At 32.9% G+C, this 15,687-nt stretch overlaps 1 protein-coding gene across 1 annotated transcript in view; it reads left to right on the top strand.

Moving 5' to 3' along the window:
* The window catches only part of LOC145967177 (uncharacterized), a 109,716-nt gene that overhangs the window by 87,342 nt on the left and 6,687 nt on the right, over positions 1-15,687 (top strand). The window contains exons 5-6 of the mRNA XM_083091830.1: positions 9,108-9,170; positions 9,293-9,382. Coding sequence (XP_082947956.1) covers positions 9,108-9,170; positions 9,293-9,382 — 153 coding nt within the window. The remainder of the gene's footprint in view (positions 1-9,107; positions 9,171-9,292; positions 9,383-15,687) is intronic.

The raw sequence follows: 15,687 nt of genomic DNA, 5'->3' as shown, positions 1-15,687 counted from the left end.
GATTATAAATTAATAGCACATAATTTATTGTACTTGACTAATGGTATTGATTTTATATTAATTTCTAAAATTTTTTATCTTCATTTTTTTATTTTTAGATTTTTTTAAAGGCATTTTTTATTATTAATATTTTTTGTTTGTATTTTTTAAATAAATAAGGTTTTTTTATTAAATATAAATATGAACATCACTTAAATTTCTTAGTACCTTTTATAAAATAAAATAAAGTAATCTAAAAAACTAAAAGTGATTTAAACAAAGTAAAGAAAACTGCAGGCGATGAAAATGACAAAGATCAATTTAATGACAATGATAGTGAAGAAGAAGATTGAGACTGGGCAAGAATATCAAAACAAAATCCACGAACCTTTTAAAAATATGGAACATTTGAATCAAAATATTAATGATAATGTTTCAATTTCAAATCTATCATTATTATAATTTTATAAAAAGAAAAAAGTCGAGGACAAAATCAAAATTCAAGAGAAACAGCATTAGCTACTTTGATGAAATACTGGTGGTAGACAAAATAATATGAACACTTGAAAAATATACTATATTTGTTTATTAATAAGGTGTTGGGCCATCATTTTTAATATAGCTTCAATTCTCCTTGGAATGGAACCATACAATTTTTGAATAGTCTTCAGTGGAATATTGTTCCATTCTTCTGTTACATCCAGACTAGAGGTTGCAATCCCGTGCTATTTTCAATCCCGCGGGATTCGTGCGGGATTATTTTCAATCCCGCGGGACCTCGCGGGATCCCGCGGGTTTAAAGATTTGGTTGTTAGATCTATATACATTTAATAAAGAAACAAATTTTATTTACTAGGATAATCATATTTAATAATAAAATCAAAATTAAATAAACAAAAACAAAATCTATAAATTTAACTTAAAATAGCTTTTTTTAAAAAATGAACTATAAATGAAAGATTTATTATGTCCAAACCAAATGTCAAGTTGTTGACGAATGAATAATATCTAATAATTATTAAGAAATGAAATATATAAACAAAAAATATTTATAAGAAAAACAAAATTTCTTCCTTCTTATGTTGACTACTAATATATGTAAACATTTTGTCATTTTGATGAAATTAAAATCATAATTCAGTAATTATTTTTAATTTACCGATTTTTTTACTAAAATTTTTCAGTCTTCTCTTCTCAAATTAAATTAATAATAATTATATTTCTAATAATAAAATTAATAAGTTTTTAACAATAATAATGAAATATTTAAAACAAAACTTTAATTTGTGGAATTTTGAAAATACGATCTCAAAAAGCAAAGACTATTAATTGTTTCATCTCCCAGGCTGCTCCTCAAGTCATTACAAAAATATCTTGCGGCGGAAAAAGCTCGTTCAGCCTCTACACTTGTAGGGGTAATAGTCAATAAATATTCGTAAGTCATGCGTAAGTATTTTCCTTTTGTGCCGTCGCTTTCAAAGGCACTCATCTCTTTCTTTAAAATTTTATCAATATCTTCTGATAAACCCTTTGATTCAATTACTTCGGAATAGTCCTTCTGCAATTTAAACTCTAATTCTTCTTGTAAGAATAAATTAGGCTGTTGTTTATCTTCTTGAATATCTATCTTGATCTTGGTTTTCCTCGAAGTAGTTGGATGCAGTATCGGTATCGGACTTATTTGAACTGTTATCCTCGCGTGTATTACTGAGAACTCTTTCTAATAAATTTTTTATTTCCTTGCGTATTACAGTCTTTTTAGGCATTGCAAATGTAGTATCTTTTAAATTTTTCAAATCATGTTCAAATTTATTCGGATTTTGCAAATAAATTAAAGTTCCACTTAAATCGGTGCGACGTTGTGTTATCCTTTTTCGAAATGCTGTGGCTAAATCAGTGCCGAGAAGAGTAGATTGTTTGTCCAATTTTTCCAATATAAAACGAAGAGTTGTTTCTGTGGTGATTAGAGTTGAATCTCTTCTGCATATTACTTCGACACCCAGCTTAACTGGTTCCAGACATAACTTTAAGTCATTTATTTTGGACCATTCTTCATCGGTGAAATATATTTCGGATTTTATATCAATCAAAGCTTTGCTTATGCACAATCTTAGATTGTAAAAGCGTTCTAATATGTTAAGTAGACTATTCCAGCGAGTCTTACAATCTAAAATTAATTCTAATTTTTTATCGTATTCTTCCTGCACATATTTCTGCAAATAAATGTCATTTTTTGTCGGCGACTTTTTAAAAATCTTTACAGCTTTTCTCACTTTCGCAATAAGATCTCTATAATTTGAAACTACTTCTACAGGTGAAAGAGTCAAAGTTACTGATAAGCCATCCTTTTCATCTTCAACGTCATCATACTCATCATCCTCATCGTCAGACATATAGAATTGTATTTGTGTTTCTTCTGATGACTCTTGCTACGAATTTTTTTTGTATAAAACGTCAATAACGGCAAGTTGTATACCGTGTGCATAACAAAGTTGTTGATAGCAAGGCATAAGTTTACCGACTTTTACCATCATACTTGCTCCATCAGTAGTTATACCAATAATATCGTCTTTAATATTTAGATTGAAGCTCTTCAGACGTTCTTCAACAATGTTGACACAATGTTCTGCCGTACATGAACCATGGATTCGAACTAAGCCAAGATTAAAGTGTTTCTCTTTATAATGCACATTTATATTTAAGTATCTCCGATTTTTTCTAGATGTCCATTCATCAAATGTTAATGAGAACTTTTGATTTTGTTCTTGAAGTTTTCTAAATTTATTTACCATATCGGTTTTTATAGAATCTGAGAATGTAATAACTATGGATCTTATTGTATTAGGAGAAGTTGGAAGTCTAAAACCACTTTTCAGAAACAAATTTCTTAAGTCTACAGATTTACAGAAAGCATTGAAAGTGAAACCATCCTTAGCAATCATTCGAGATATAATTTTTTCCATGGAATTTTCTTTGACGAAAAAGTTGTCAATTGTTTTGGCCTTTTTTTTTGGTATTTCGCAATTGTCGACAATCTGCGGCTGGGCTGACTCATTACATGGATCCTTTCTCGATATTGATGCTTGCGATTGTGATTTTAAATCTATGCAATGTTTGCTTCTTAAATGTGTCACTAATCCTTTTCTTGACTTAATTTCAAAATGGCAGAACACTTCAAACATTTAGCATTTTCGGCATCACATTTCACAAAATAATCCCAAAGAGTTTTATTAGTGTCTCCTTTCTCATCATCACACATCGATTCTTTACTAGATGACATATTTTGTTTGCACTAGTAATACCAATAAAATAACACATAGTATAATACGTATATTAAATAAATAATATATAAATTGTATAAATAATATGTAAATTCACAAGACTAACACGCATTAAACAAGATAAAACATGCACGCGTGGGACGGCGACAGAAAGAGTGAGGAGCGCAGAGTCGCGAAACAAAGCAACATCACGCTCGTCGTTCGCCTCATAGATCACGTTTCCCGCTCGAGATTCGTTGTGCGCATCGTCATTCGCGCAATTTTCGTCCCGCGGGATCCCGCAGCTTTTATATAACATATGCGGGATCAAAAAATGGCGTGGGATCCTGCGGGATTGCAGGATCCCGCTTTGCGGGATTGCAACCTCTAATCCAGACCCGGAGAATGGGTCGAAGGAAGGGCGTAACAGATATTTTCCCGAAATCGCAGTAGGGGATAAGCGACTCGAGTCGAACGAACTTTAAGGCTTGAAAACAGGTAAACGACTCTCTTTGACTACTAAAGGAACTTAATCCTTATTACCCGGGACGGGACCTAGTGCGATTCAGGAGTAGGAGAGGGTTCAGGAGTGGTGAGAGGGATCGATTGAATTGAACGCGAGGATGATTAGTAAATCTAAATAAATTTATTATACATTATACTTAAAAGTTATATATTAGGTGCGCAACTAAGTTCTCGCTGTTTTTTTTATGAAAATGCAACTTTATTGTGAAAAAATGGTTACAAATGAATCATTCAAAGTATTGCCCATCGCTAGCTACAACTTTTTCCCATCTTTCTGGCAGAGCTCGAATATCGTTACGGTAAAAGTGTTCATCTTTTGAGGCTATCCACGACTCAAGCCATTTTTTGATGTCTTCATATGAGCGGAACTGCTGATCAGCCAGACCATGTGCCATTGAACGGAACAAGTAATAATCGGACGGCGCAATATCTGGGGAATATGGCGGGTGGGGTAGGACTTCCCATTTGAGCGTTTCCAGGTAGGTTTTAACGGGTTTGGCAACGTGAGGCCGAGCGTTGTCATGCTGTAGAATCACTTTTTCGTGCCTCTGCTCGTATTGTGGCCGTTTTTCGCGCAGTGCTCGGCTCAATCGCATCAATTGAAGTCGATACCGTTCCCCAGTGATGGTTTCGTTCGGTTTCAACAGCTCATAATAAATAACACCGACCTGGTCCCACCAAATACACAGCATAACCTTCGCAGCGTGAATATTCGGCCGAGCCGACGACGTAGAAGCATGACCGGGCAGTCCCTATGACTTTCTTTTCTTTGGGTTGCTGTAATGAATCCATTTTTCATCACTCGTCACGATGCGATGAAGAAAACCCTTCCTTTTTTGCCGCTGGAGCAGTTGTTCACAGGCGAAAAAACGACGCTCAACGTCCCTTGGCTTCAAATCATAAAGAACCCAAGTTTCTTGCTTTTGAATCATTCCCAACGCATGCAATCGCTTGGAAATGGCTTGGCGGGTAACTCCTAATGCTAATGAAAGCTCTTGTTGCGTTTGGCATGGATCCTCATCGAGCAATGCCTCCAATTCAGCGTCTTCGAAGATTTTTGGCCTTCCTTCACGCGGACGGTCGTCAACATCGAAATCATCGTCTTTAAAGCGACGGAACCAATCACGGCACGTTGTTTCACTTAGAGCAGCATCTCCGTAAACTTTGTGGAGCTCTCGATACGCTTCAGCCGCCGTTTTCTTCGAATGAAAGAAGAAAATCAACACTTCCCGCAAATGACGATTATTTAGCACAAAATCAGACATTTTCACACAACCAAAAGTATATGACGCCAAAACAAAATCACTACTGTGTCAAAACGGTTTGTTTACCATATGTCTAAGCTTGGTTCATGACGTTTTGGATATGTCGAAATCGACCAACACTTATTGGTGGCGCAATCTATTGACAAACAGCGGGAACTTAGTTGCGCACCTAATAGAATTTTATAAATATAAAAGGATATCTAATACATTATTCTGTAACAATATTATGTGTGTGTGTGTGTGTGTATGTTTATTATCTCGCAGATGTTACATAAATACGGAGGTTATCGGTCGAGACAGAGCGGGGCTGAATCTAACGTTATTTTTATGCTCGGCCGATAGTTACATTAATCTTAGAATAATAAGTAATAAAAATAAAAAATAAAAATAAATTGTAATGTGTATTTAGTGTGAAGTGAGTATGGAGGCGGAAAGAAAAGACGCAATTTCCATTAAGATTCAACATAAGATTTAAGATATAAAAATTGTCAACAAGAAGAGGAAAAGAATAATTTAAAGATCAGATTAACGTACAATTTTCCATAAAGAAAAAACGTTAGTCGTAATTAGGTTGCGATTCTCACTGAGCTCCTAATCTTTGGCGTCGAGGATGACAGGATACTTGACGGTTAGTTGATCGAAAGTGTATGCTCGCTTGACGGAAACGCGTAACTGATGATTATATGACTCACTGGCTGTATTGACTTACTGACTGCATTGACTTACTAACTGTGCTAATTCACTGACTGACTGACTATGTTGACTTATTGACTCACTGATTGTATCGACTGTATTGACTTACTGATTTTACTGACTGTATATCTCGACTTATTCGTCGAAAGTTCGCGTTTATATCCTATTTTTGGCCTACGCCCTCCGTAAAATTCCTGAAGAAGCTAACGAATAGAAATTCAGTTAGTTAGATTTCCGTTTCTTCTTTGCCCCTTCTTATGTGTATTTAGAACAAATGTAACAAATCAGAATTTTATTACATTCGTCCGCGAATAGGAGAGCGTTTTCCAAATGGGGAGGCTTAGGATTCTCAGTATCGGAAGCGACAATATTTTATGTCTTTCTAAGTGCAGGGTGCATCTGCTAAAGACAAGGGGTGACTTTTACTACTCCCTTGAAATTAAGATAGATCATGTGTCGCGTCGCGACATCCGGTCACTTGCGTTTTCATGAACAGTTTCTTTTATAGAATATTTTATAGCCTCTTGAGATTTTATGAGGTTTTAAGTGATAGGAAAATATCAATTTCGGCTCACTGGCTGGCGCCTTGACTGTGACCGGATGTTACTTTTTATGATTTTATAGCCTGCTAATATCTGGCTGTCGTTTTTTGGAGCACTTACTGAGAATCCTATTCCAATTTGATTGACATTAACGATTTTTTGAGAGTGCACGTGTGCGCCGGTCATGGGAAAGAAAAGAATCGTGAAGTCTCTTGGACGTAACAGCGCTAACCTTGACAAATCTTTATTAAATCCATATCACTTAATTATAGCGAAGTCCAAAAATTTTTAGTACAAGAAATAAAAATAAGTCAAATAAATTATATACAACAAAAATATGTAATTTTTTTTGGAAAAATAATCCATTATACTATTATTGTTATTACCTTCCCCATCATCTAATTACATCTCCATCATCTACTTCTATACCAGCCATTTCTCCAATAATAAATTTGACACATTCATATCCGGCTGCATTTCCTAATTTAAATGATAAAAACTGCTCAATCACTTAAGAATAGCTGCTCAATCATTAAGAATAGCAACCAAGATCAGTATTTATTGATATTTCGCAATAATATTGTTCTCCTTAGTAACTTTCTAAAGTAACAATAATAATATTATAAATTTATTCAAAAAAGAATCTAAAAAGATAGAGTATGTTTAAGAAATTTAAAAAGAAACAAATGTATTATAATCCATAAAATCTATCTTAATCTATAAAATCTATCTTAAACAAAGTTTATTGTAAGCAATATTTTTCTTATAAATACACTCAGTCCAAAAAAAGCGGTACACTTAAAATTTGGGAAAAAATCACTAAATTTCAAATGACGATAACTTCGTAAATAATAAAGATAGAAAAGTTTGTAGAAAACGAAAATGAAGCTTGGAATCTCTACTTTAAGAATCGATTTATTTCAATGTTGCGAAATAAATTTATTTAAAATAGCGCATAACAAAACAAGAGCATGCGAAATTGAAAAATAATGGTCCGAGTTTGCCACGGCACATGGCGTGAGTCAAATATCGCAACTCAATGGGATAAAAAGCATATGATAGTACAGAGTCTCTTCTTTAAAATGCTTTTTTATTCATCTCGATACGATGATTTTTCGCCGAGACATTCGCATTTGAATAAGAAGGCAGCTTTTTACTTTAAATGCGAATAACTTTCCAAAAAATCATTGTATTGAGACGAACAAAAAAGAATTTTAAAAAGGAAACTCTGTACTGTCATATGCGTTTTATCTCATTGAGCTGCGACATCAAACTCTCGCCATGTGTCGTGGCAAACTCGGACCATTTTTTTTCAATTTTGCATGCTCTCGTTTTGTCATCCGTTATTTCAGAAAAATTGTCGTACAAAATTGCGATATAAAATTTCGAAAACTGGAAATACGAACTTTTAAAATGCTTTTTGTAAAATCCTTCTAGCTGTATTAGGTACTGAAATATTCAATTTTGAATTTTTAGCTACGTCGAATTGCAAGAATAAAAATTCAGAGGTTCGCTAGTACCACGGTATCTTAAGACTCCAAACCGTACTCGTGGTTGTGTGCGTATGAGTGTTAGTGAGTGTGAGTGCGTGCGTGTATGTGTGCGTATGTGTAATTCGTGCAAGAGGTGGTCTCACACACACTACTAATACAGTGTCCTCTCTCTCTCTCTTTCTTACACACATACACACACACACTTGCGCACAAATGCACGTAGAAGGAGAGTTTGGAGTCGTAAAATACCGTGGAGCTGATGAGCCACGGGGTCCTTATCCTTGAGGTGAACACACACACGCGCGCGCACACTCGCTAACACTCATACGCACACAACGAATACGCGCACACTCGCTAACACTCATACGCACACAACGAATACGGTTTGGAGTCTTAAGATACCACGGTAGTAGCGAACCACTGAATTTTTATTCTTGCAATTCGGCGTTGCTAAAAATTCAAAATTGAATATTTCAGCACCTAATACAGCTAGAAGGATTTTACAAAAAGCATTTTAAAGGTTCGTATTTCCAGTTTTCGAAATTTTAGATCGCAATTTTGTACAATTTTTCTGAAAATGGCGGATGATAAAACGAGAGCATGAAAAATTGAAAAAAATGGCCTGAGTTCGCCACGGCACATGGCGAGAGTTTGATGTCGCAGCTCAATGAGATAAAACGCATATGATAGTACAGAGTCTCCTTTTTAAAATGCTTTTTTGTTCTTCTCGATACAATGATTTTTTGGAGAGTTATTCGCATTTAAAGTAAAAAGCTGTCTTTTTATTCAAATGCGAATGTCTCGGCGAAAAATCATCGTATCGAGATGAAAAAAGCATTTTAAAGAAGAGACTCTGTACTATCATATGCTTTTTATCCCATTGAGTTGCGACATTTGACTCACGCCATGTGCCGTGGCAAACTCGGACCATTATTTTTCAATTTCGCATGCTCTTGTTTTGTTATGCGCCATTTTAAATAAATTTATCTCGCAACATTGAAATAAATCGATTCTTAAAGTAGAGATTCCAAGCTTCATTCTCATTTTTTACAGACTTTTCTATCTTTATTATTTACGAAGTTATCGTCATTTGAAATTTGGTGATTTTTTCCCCAAATTTTAAGTGTATCGCTTTTTTCGGACTGAGTGTATATGTTTACTTTATAAGTTTTTTGTAATATTTTATAAGCTATATGTTGAATAGCGTCACGCATGTATTACCACAAAATTTTATATTATTAAAAATATTTATATTATAAATCATACATATATATATATATATAATTAATCTAATCTATTGTATATTTATTTATATAATTAATCTAATCTATTGTATATTTATTTACGCAGTTCAATCAAATGGGAATAATTTTGCATGATGTTTTCTTGGAATACAAGTCAATGCAGTCTGAAGTAATATCACATTTATATATATGTATACATTTTAATAAATATTTCTTTATTATATATAAAATAATATAATATAATAAAAAAAAATAAATATTTCTTTATTATATATAAATTCTATTATTCAGGTGATACATTTTTCACTTCAATTGATCCATGAAGATTTGACATTTACTGCTTTTGGATTGTATGAAATCAATATTTCCCTTATATGTTCCGTAAGTAATTTATGGTAAATAAATGATTAGAAAATCCAATTTCAATAATTTTGACCTTGATATATGTTATAAATCATGATCTTGAGTAGCATTTGGAAAATTTTGTTAGTCGCTTGTTGTTTATTAACAAATTATTGATAAATGGAAAATTGTGTAAAGTGAGATTCTAAGATATTTACTTTAATTTCCCACTAACTTTAATCTTGACATATTTGTTGTCTAGACCATCATCCTGACTAATCTTCAAAAAGTTTTAGCTCGTCGTTCGTTGTTTATTAAAAAGTTACAAACAAAAAATGCTTCATGAATTTCACATAATTTTCAGATATAATGTGCACTTAATAGAATGTGTTCTTAACAGATACGCAGTTATTCAATTACTTATTATTTTGTTTATATTTGGGGTTGAACTTCCGAAAACGATCCACGCTCGATTGCAATGAATTTTTGTAGAAACACTGTAAATGATGTCAAATGAATGTTCTTAAACGGATTTTTACCGATTTTTGCTAAAAACATTTAAACAAGGGGGGCAGAACCTATTGTGTCCACGTATACATTTTTCCACGCGAAGTGAGATTCCACATGGTTCCACATAGATTTGCAACTTTTCACACAAAACGAGATTCACTCTATACCACCTCTGAATAATTTATTAAATATTTCTTATTAAAAATGAAAAATAAAAAATAACCGCGTATATGTCAAAAAACATTCCATTAAGTGTACAAGATGTTTAAAGATTACGTGAAATTCGTGAAACTTTTTTTGTTTAAAACTTTTTAATAAACAACGAGTGATCCCTAAAACCTTTAGGATGTTACTGAAGCCAGTGACCTTGACAATATATGTAAAGGTCAAGTCATTTGAAGCTTGATATGTAAAAATAAATATTTACCAAAATATTTTTATTGTTACCCTTTACGAGATTTCAAAATCATCGACATTTTTTTAAATAGGATGGTAAATATTTCGATGAAGGGAGCCCGCCTCGATTACCTTGACCTTGACATATGTTGTCAAGGTCATCCTCCTGAATTCAAAAGGTTTTAGCCGTCGCTCATTGTTTATTAAAAAGTTATAAACAAAGGAAGTTTTATAAATACAACATATTTTTCGGATACCATGTACATATATTATGGGTTTATAACTTTCTATGCAAAGTGAGGTATATCCCATACCACGGACATGGATTGGGTTAAGTTATATTTTCTGAAAGTGGAGCACCCCGCAGGGGGGGGCGGAACACACTATGTCCACGCATGTACTTTTCAAAATGAAGCGAAGTTCACTTAATCTTGACCTTCATTAAGAGTGAATTTTGCTTCATCTTAGGAAGTCCATGCGTAGATACAGTATGTTCCGTCCCCCTGCGAGGGGCTCCACTTTCAGAAGATATAACTTAACCCAATCCATGTCCGTGGTATGAGGTATACCTCACTTTGCATAGAAAGTTATAAACCCATAATATATGTACATGGTATCCGAAATATAACCTAACTCAACCCATGTCTGTGGTATGGGCTATACCTCACTTTGCATAGAAAGTTATAAACCCATAATATATGTACATGGTATCCGAAAAATATGTTTTATTTATAAAACTTCTTTTATTTATAACTTTTTAATAAACAATGAGCGAACCTCATAAAACCTTTTGAATGTCACTCAGAAGGATGACCTTGGATGATATATATATATATATATATATATATATATATATATATATATATACACGGTGTCTGGAAAGGTAAGATCATCGAATAGGAGGTGAAAGAGGAGCATGAGTAGAACATATAATGTAAATAAATTTTTTTCGTATTCGCTATGGTTTAGAAAATACAGCGCTTTATAGGGGTGCATAAAAAGTGTTGAAACCCCTTAATATTTCGAAAAGTACGCATTTTCAAGAAAAATGTTTTATACACAAATTGAAGGGTTTTAAGTGAAGCATTACACAGAAAAATTAGTATGACCTTGAATAGCGTTCTCAAGGTCACGCAAAGATAACCTAGAAATTTTTAATGGATATCCTTAGTTTTTATGCATATTATTGTAGCTTATCCCGACGACTTTCCAAAACAGTATAATGAAATACGTTTTTGTACTTTTTGAGTTATGAGGCTTAAAAGTTACCACCGGCGTGACCTTGAGAATGCTATTCAAGGTCATACTAATTTTTCTGTGTAATGCTTCACTTAAAACCCTACAATTTTTGTATAAAACATTTTTCTCGAAAATGCGTACTTTTCGAAATATTAAGGGATTTCAACACTTTTTATGCACCCCTATAAAGCGCTGTATTTTCTAAACCAGTGCTGGGATTTACTTGCAACTTTCGGCCAGATTTCTTAGCTTACGCCTACTGTTCCCCTCTTACCGCTCGCGCCGCTCGTAAGTAAGGAGCGCTCAGGAACGTGCACGTCACAAATGTAATGTGGCAATCTATCTATCTAAGTTCTCTTTATTGTAATTACGTCTCAAAACACAAATATTTTAAATTGTAACATACAGAACATATACGTAATTAATAATATAACAATTTTTTTTATTATTAATAAACAATAAAGAGAACTTAGATAGATTGCCACATTACATTTGTGACGCGCACGTTCCTAAGCGCTCCTTAGTTACGAGCGGCGCAAGCGGTAAGAGGGGAACAGTAGGCGTAAGCTAAGAAATCTGGCCGAAAGTTGCAAGTGAATCCCAGCACTGTTCTAAACCATACCGAATACGAAAAAAATTTATTTACATTATGTGTTCTACTCATGCTCCTCTTTCACCTCCTATTCGATTGACCTTACCTTTCCAGACATATATACAGGTATATATACAGGGTGTCCCAGACCACCCGTATATCCCTTTTAAAATGAAAATAAATGACTTTTATAAAAAAATCGCGAACAAATTTTAAATAAATCGGGTACGTCCTATCAAATGGTGATATTTTCAACTTTTAATTTCAACCAGAAATACGCCATCCGGATCGGAAGTTGAATTTCTTTAGGGGAACATGGTACTTTTTATTACAGATTTGAATTGTACGTGAAAAAATAAAACTTTTGTATCAAACGTTTTTTCTAAAAGTGCCTTTCAATCTTAAAATTGACCTTGAAAGTAACTGTGATGAAATAATAATGTCAATTTTAAGATTGACAGAGGCACTTTCAAAAAAAGTGTTTGATACAAAAGTTTCTTATTTTTTCACGTACAATTCGAATCTGTAATAAAAAGTACCATGTTCCCCTAAAAAAATTCAACTTCCGATCCGGATGGCGTATTTCCGGTCGGAATCAAAAGGTGAAAATATCACCATTTGGTAGAACGTACCCGATTTAGTTAAAAATTGTTCGCGACTTTTGATAAAAGCCATTTATTTTCATTTTAAAAGGGGTGTACGGGTGGTCTGGGACACCCTGTATATACAGGGTGTTCCATTTTAACTTTGCCATCGAAATATCTCGTAAAATCTAAAAGATACGAAAAAATGTTTCAAACAAAAGTTGTAGGATTTCGAGGGGAACATCTGATGGTGACTTTGACTTTGATCTAGAGGTCGAATTTAGTGGTCATTTGAAAGTCAACTTAATTTTTTTAAATGGAACCGCATATTTTTTATTAATTCTTGTAGCTTATCTCGAGAGCTTTCCAAAACACTATAATTAAGTTAGTTTTCATTAAGTACTTTCCGAGTTATGAGGCTTGAAATCATTTCCTAATTTTACATAAACCGTAAAATATCTTGTAAAATATTCATTTTTCGATTATTTTACCTTAATACTTTTATGTACAAAATAATGAGAGGAATCAATTGGTGTAAAGAAAACACATAGTTATTTTTAAGAAAAAATATGTAATTGTTAATTGCAAATTACATATTTTTTCTTAAAAACAACTATGTTTTTTTTTACACCAATTGATTCCTCTCATTATTTTGCATATAAAAGTATTAAGGTAAGATAATCGAAAAATGAATATTTTACAAGATATTTTACGGTTTATGTAAAATTAAGAAATGATTTCAAGCCTCATAATTCGGAGAAGTACTTAATGAAAACTAACTTAATTATAATGTTTTGGAAAGCTCTCGACATGAGCTGCAAGAATATGCAATAAAAAGTAGGCGTTTCCATTTAAAAAATTAAAGGTGACCTTCACGTGACCTTCAAGTAACTATTCAAGGTCAAATTAATGACACCATCTTATGTCCCCCTTGAAATCATACAACTTTTGTCTGAGACATTTTTGCTGAAAATGCTTCGTTGAAGAATTATCGAGGTGCATTTTTAAAATGGGACACCCTGTATATGCTGTATATATAGATATATATATATATATTGTAAAAAATTATGTAAGAACTACTATAAAAAACTAACTTGTACAAAATATTATCTTAAAAAATTATGAAAATTACTGTAATGTAAAAAGTTACATATACAAAATAGTGTTATATAAAACTGTAAAAGAATTTGTATATTAAACTAAGCTGCGCAAAATAGATGTCCTAATTTTCTACAAAAGGAGTGATATGAAAAATTGCGCCAATTAAGCCAATTAAGAATGAAAACTTGCAAGTTTAAATAGAAATATTTTAATTAAAAATACTGTTTTGTAAAATAGTTATTTAGTTTCCAAAGTAGTTATTTAGTTTCCAAAAATAATAATATTAAATTACGAAAACAATAATATTTAAAATTAATTTAATAATACTAAAAGTTGAAAACTGAAAATTAATATAAAATAAAATATAAAATATTTTTAATTAAAAAAACTTAGCGCTGCTAATTTTATTAGCATATTGTTTAGTTATTTTTGGAAACTAAAATAACTACACTCGTTAACAAAATTATCGCATAGGAAATTTCATGTCAAATTATCGCATAGGTAATTTCATGTCAAATTTGAATAACTTCAAATAAGTATAACTCGGTCAAAATTGGTCGTATTTGAAAAATTTTTTTTTATTCTCAAGTTTAAAGCCTCAATTTTAAAAATCGTTTGTCAGATTTAGAATTTATCCTCCCTCCCCTCTCGTCATCTCCTTAAAAGTAAGGACGTGTTTCGTCTCCAAAAAATTGCATAATTTGACGCATTCCACGGGGTGCAATAAATTTTTTTCGCAAATTTCATGATAATCATCGTAAAATATGGACTTTTATGTGTGAATTGAAAAAAATGATAATTATGCACTTTACGGACGACCTCACCGATTGACATATGTTGTCAAGCTCACTCTCCTGAGTAAGTATCAAAAGATTTTAAGTGTCGCTCACTATTTGTTAAAAAGTTATTAACGAAAAAAGTTTTACGAATTATACGAATGCAATTTTTAGACATTATGTACGTATCAAGAGTCAAGGTGAAATGTACATGCGTGGATACAGTGTGTTCCGCCCCCCCCCCCTATGGGGGGTTCCACTTTCGAAAGATATAACCTAATCCAAACCTATTTCTGATTTAAAATTAAAATTCGGTTTAAATCAGAACAGGTTTGTGTTAAGTTATATCTTCCGGAAGTGGAGCCCCCCGTAGGGGGGGGGGGCGGAACCTACTGTCTCCAAGCAAGGCTACCAGATTGCATACGCTGCGTCCAGCGACGGCACGTTTTGTATCCCCACCACTTTCGCACACTAAGGCATCAGCTCTCATCCGTGTACGCTCGACGTTCGGCCACTTTTGGTTATCTTCAGTTTACAGAGGAAGACGGATAGATTAGCTTCTGTTCCCTTCTCTCCTGAGAGGTCTATTGTATCTTACCTATCTCTCTGAATACAATAGCTATGTGATCCTCGAAATCTCGAGCTGGCGAGTTGGCGATGCAACATGTGTGACGTTTATAATCTTTCCCTATAATCTTTCCCTATTAATTCTTTTTTTAAACTTTTTTAAACTTTATATATTGTATAAAAAAATGTATAACATTAATAAATAATAATTAATAAATAAATTTTACATAAATTTTTACATAAAAAGATAAATGTTGTATTACAAAAATAGAGGTATAAAAATAAAATATACAGCGTATCCCAGACCACCCATACACCCTTTTTAAAATGAAAATAAATGGCTTTTATCAAAAATCGCGAACAATTTTTAAGTAAATCGGGTACGCTCTATTAAATGGTGATATTTTCAACTTTTTATTTCGACCGGAAACACGTCATTCGGATCGGAAGTTGAATTTTTTTAGGGGAACATGGTACTTTTTATTACAGATTTGAATTGTACGTGAAAAAATAAGAAACTTTTGTATCAAACGTTTTTTCTGAAAATGCCTCTGTCAATCTTAAAATTGACCTTGAAAG

Source organism: Camponotus vicinus, unplaced genomic scaffold (genome assembly GCF_025532165.1).
Source record: "Camponotus vicinus isolate PSW18456_S1 unplaced genomic scaffold, iyCamVici1.0 SCAF_2, whole genome shotgun sequence".
Taxonomy (NCBI): Eukaryota; Metazoa; Arthropoda; class Insecta; order Hymenoptera; family Formicidae; genus Camponotus; species Camponotus vicinus.
Note: the sequence above shows the minus strand (reverse complement) of the source record. Positions and strands in the feature narration are given on the sequence as shown.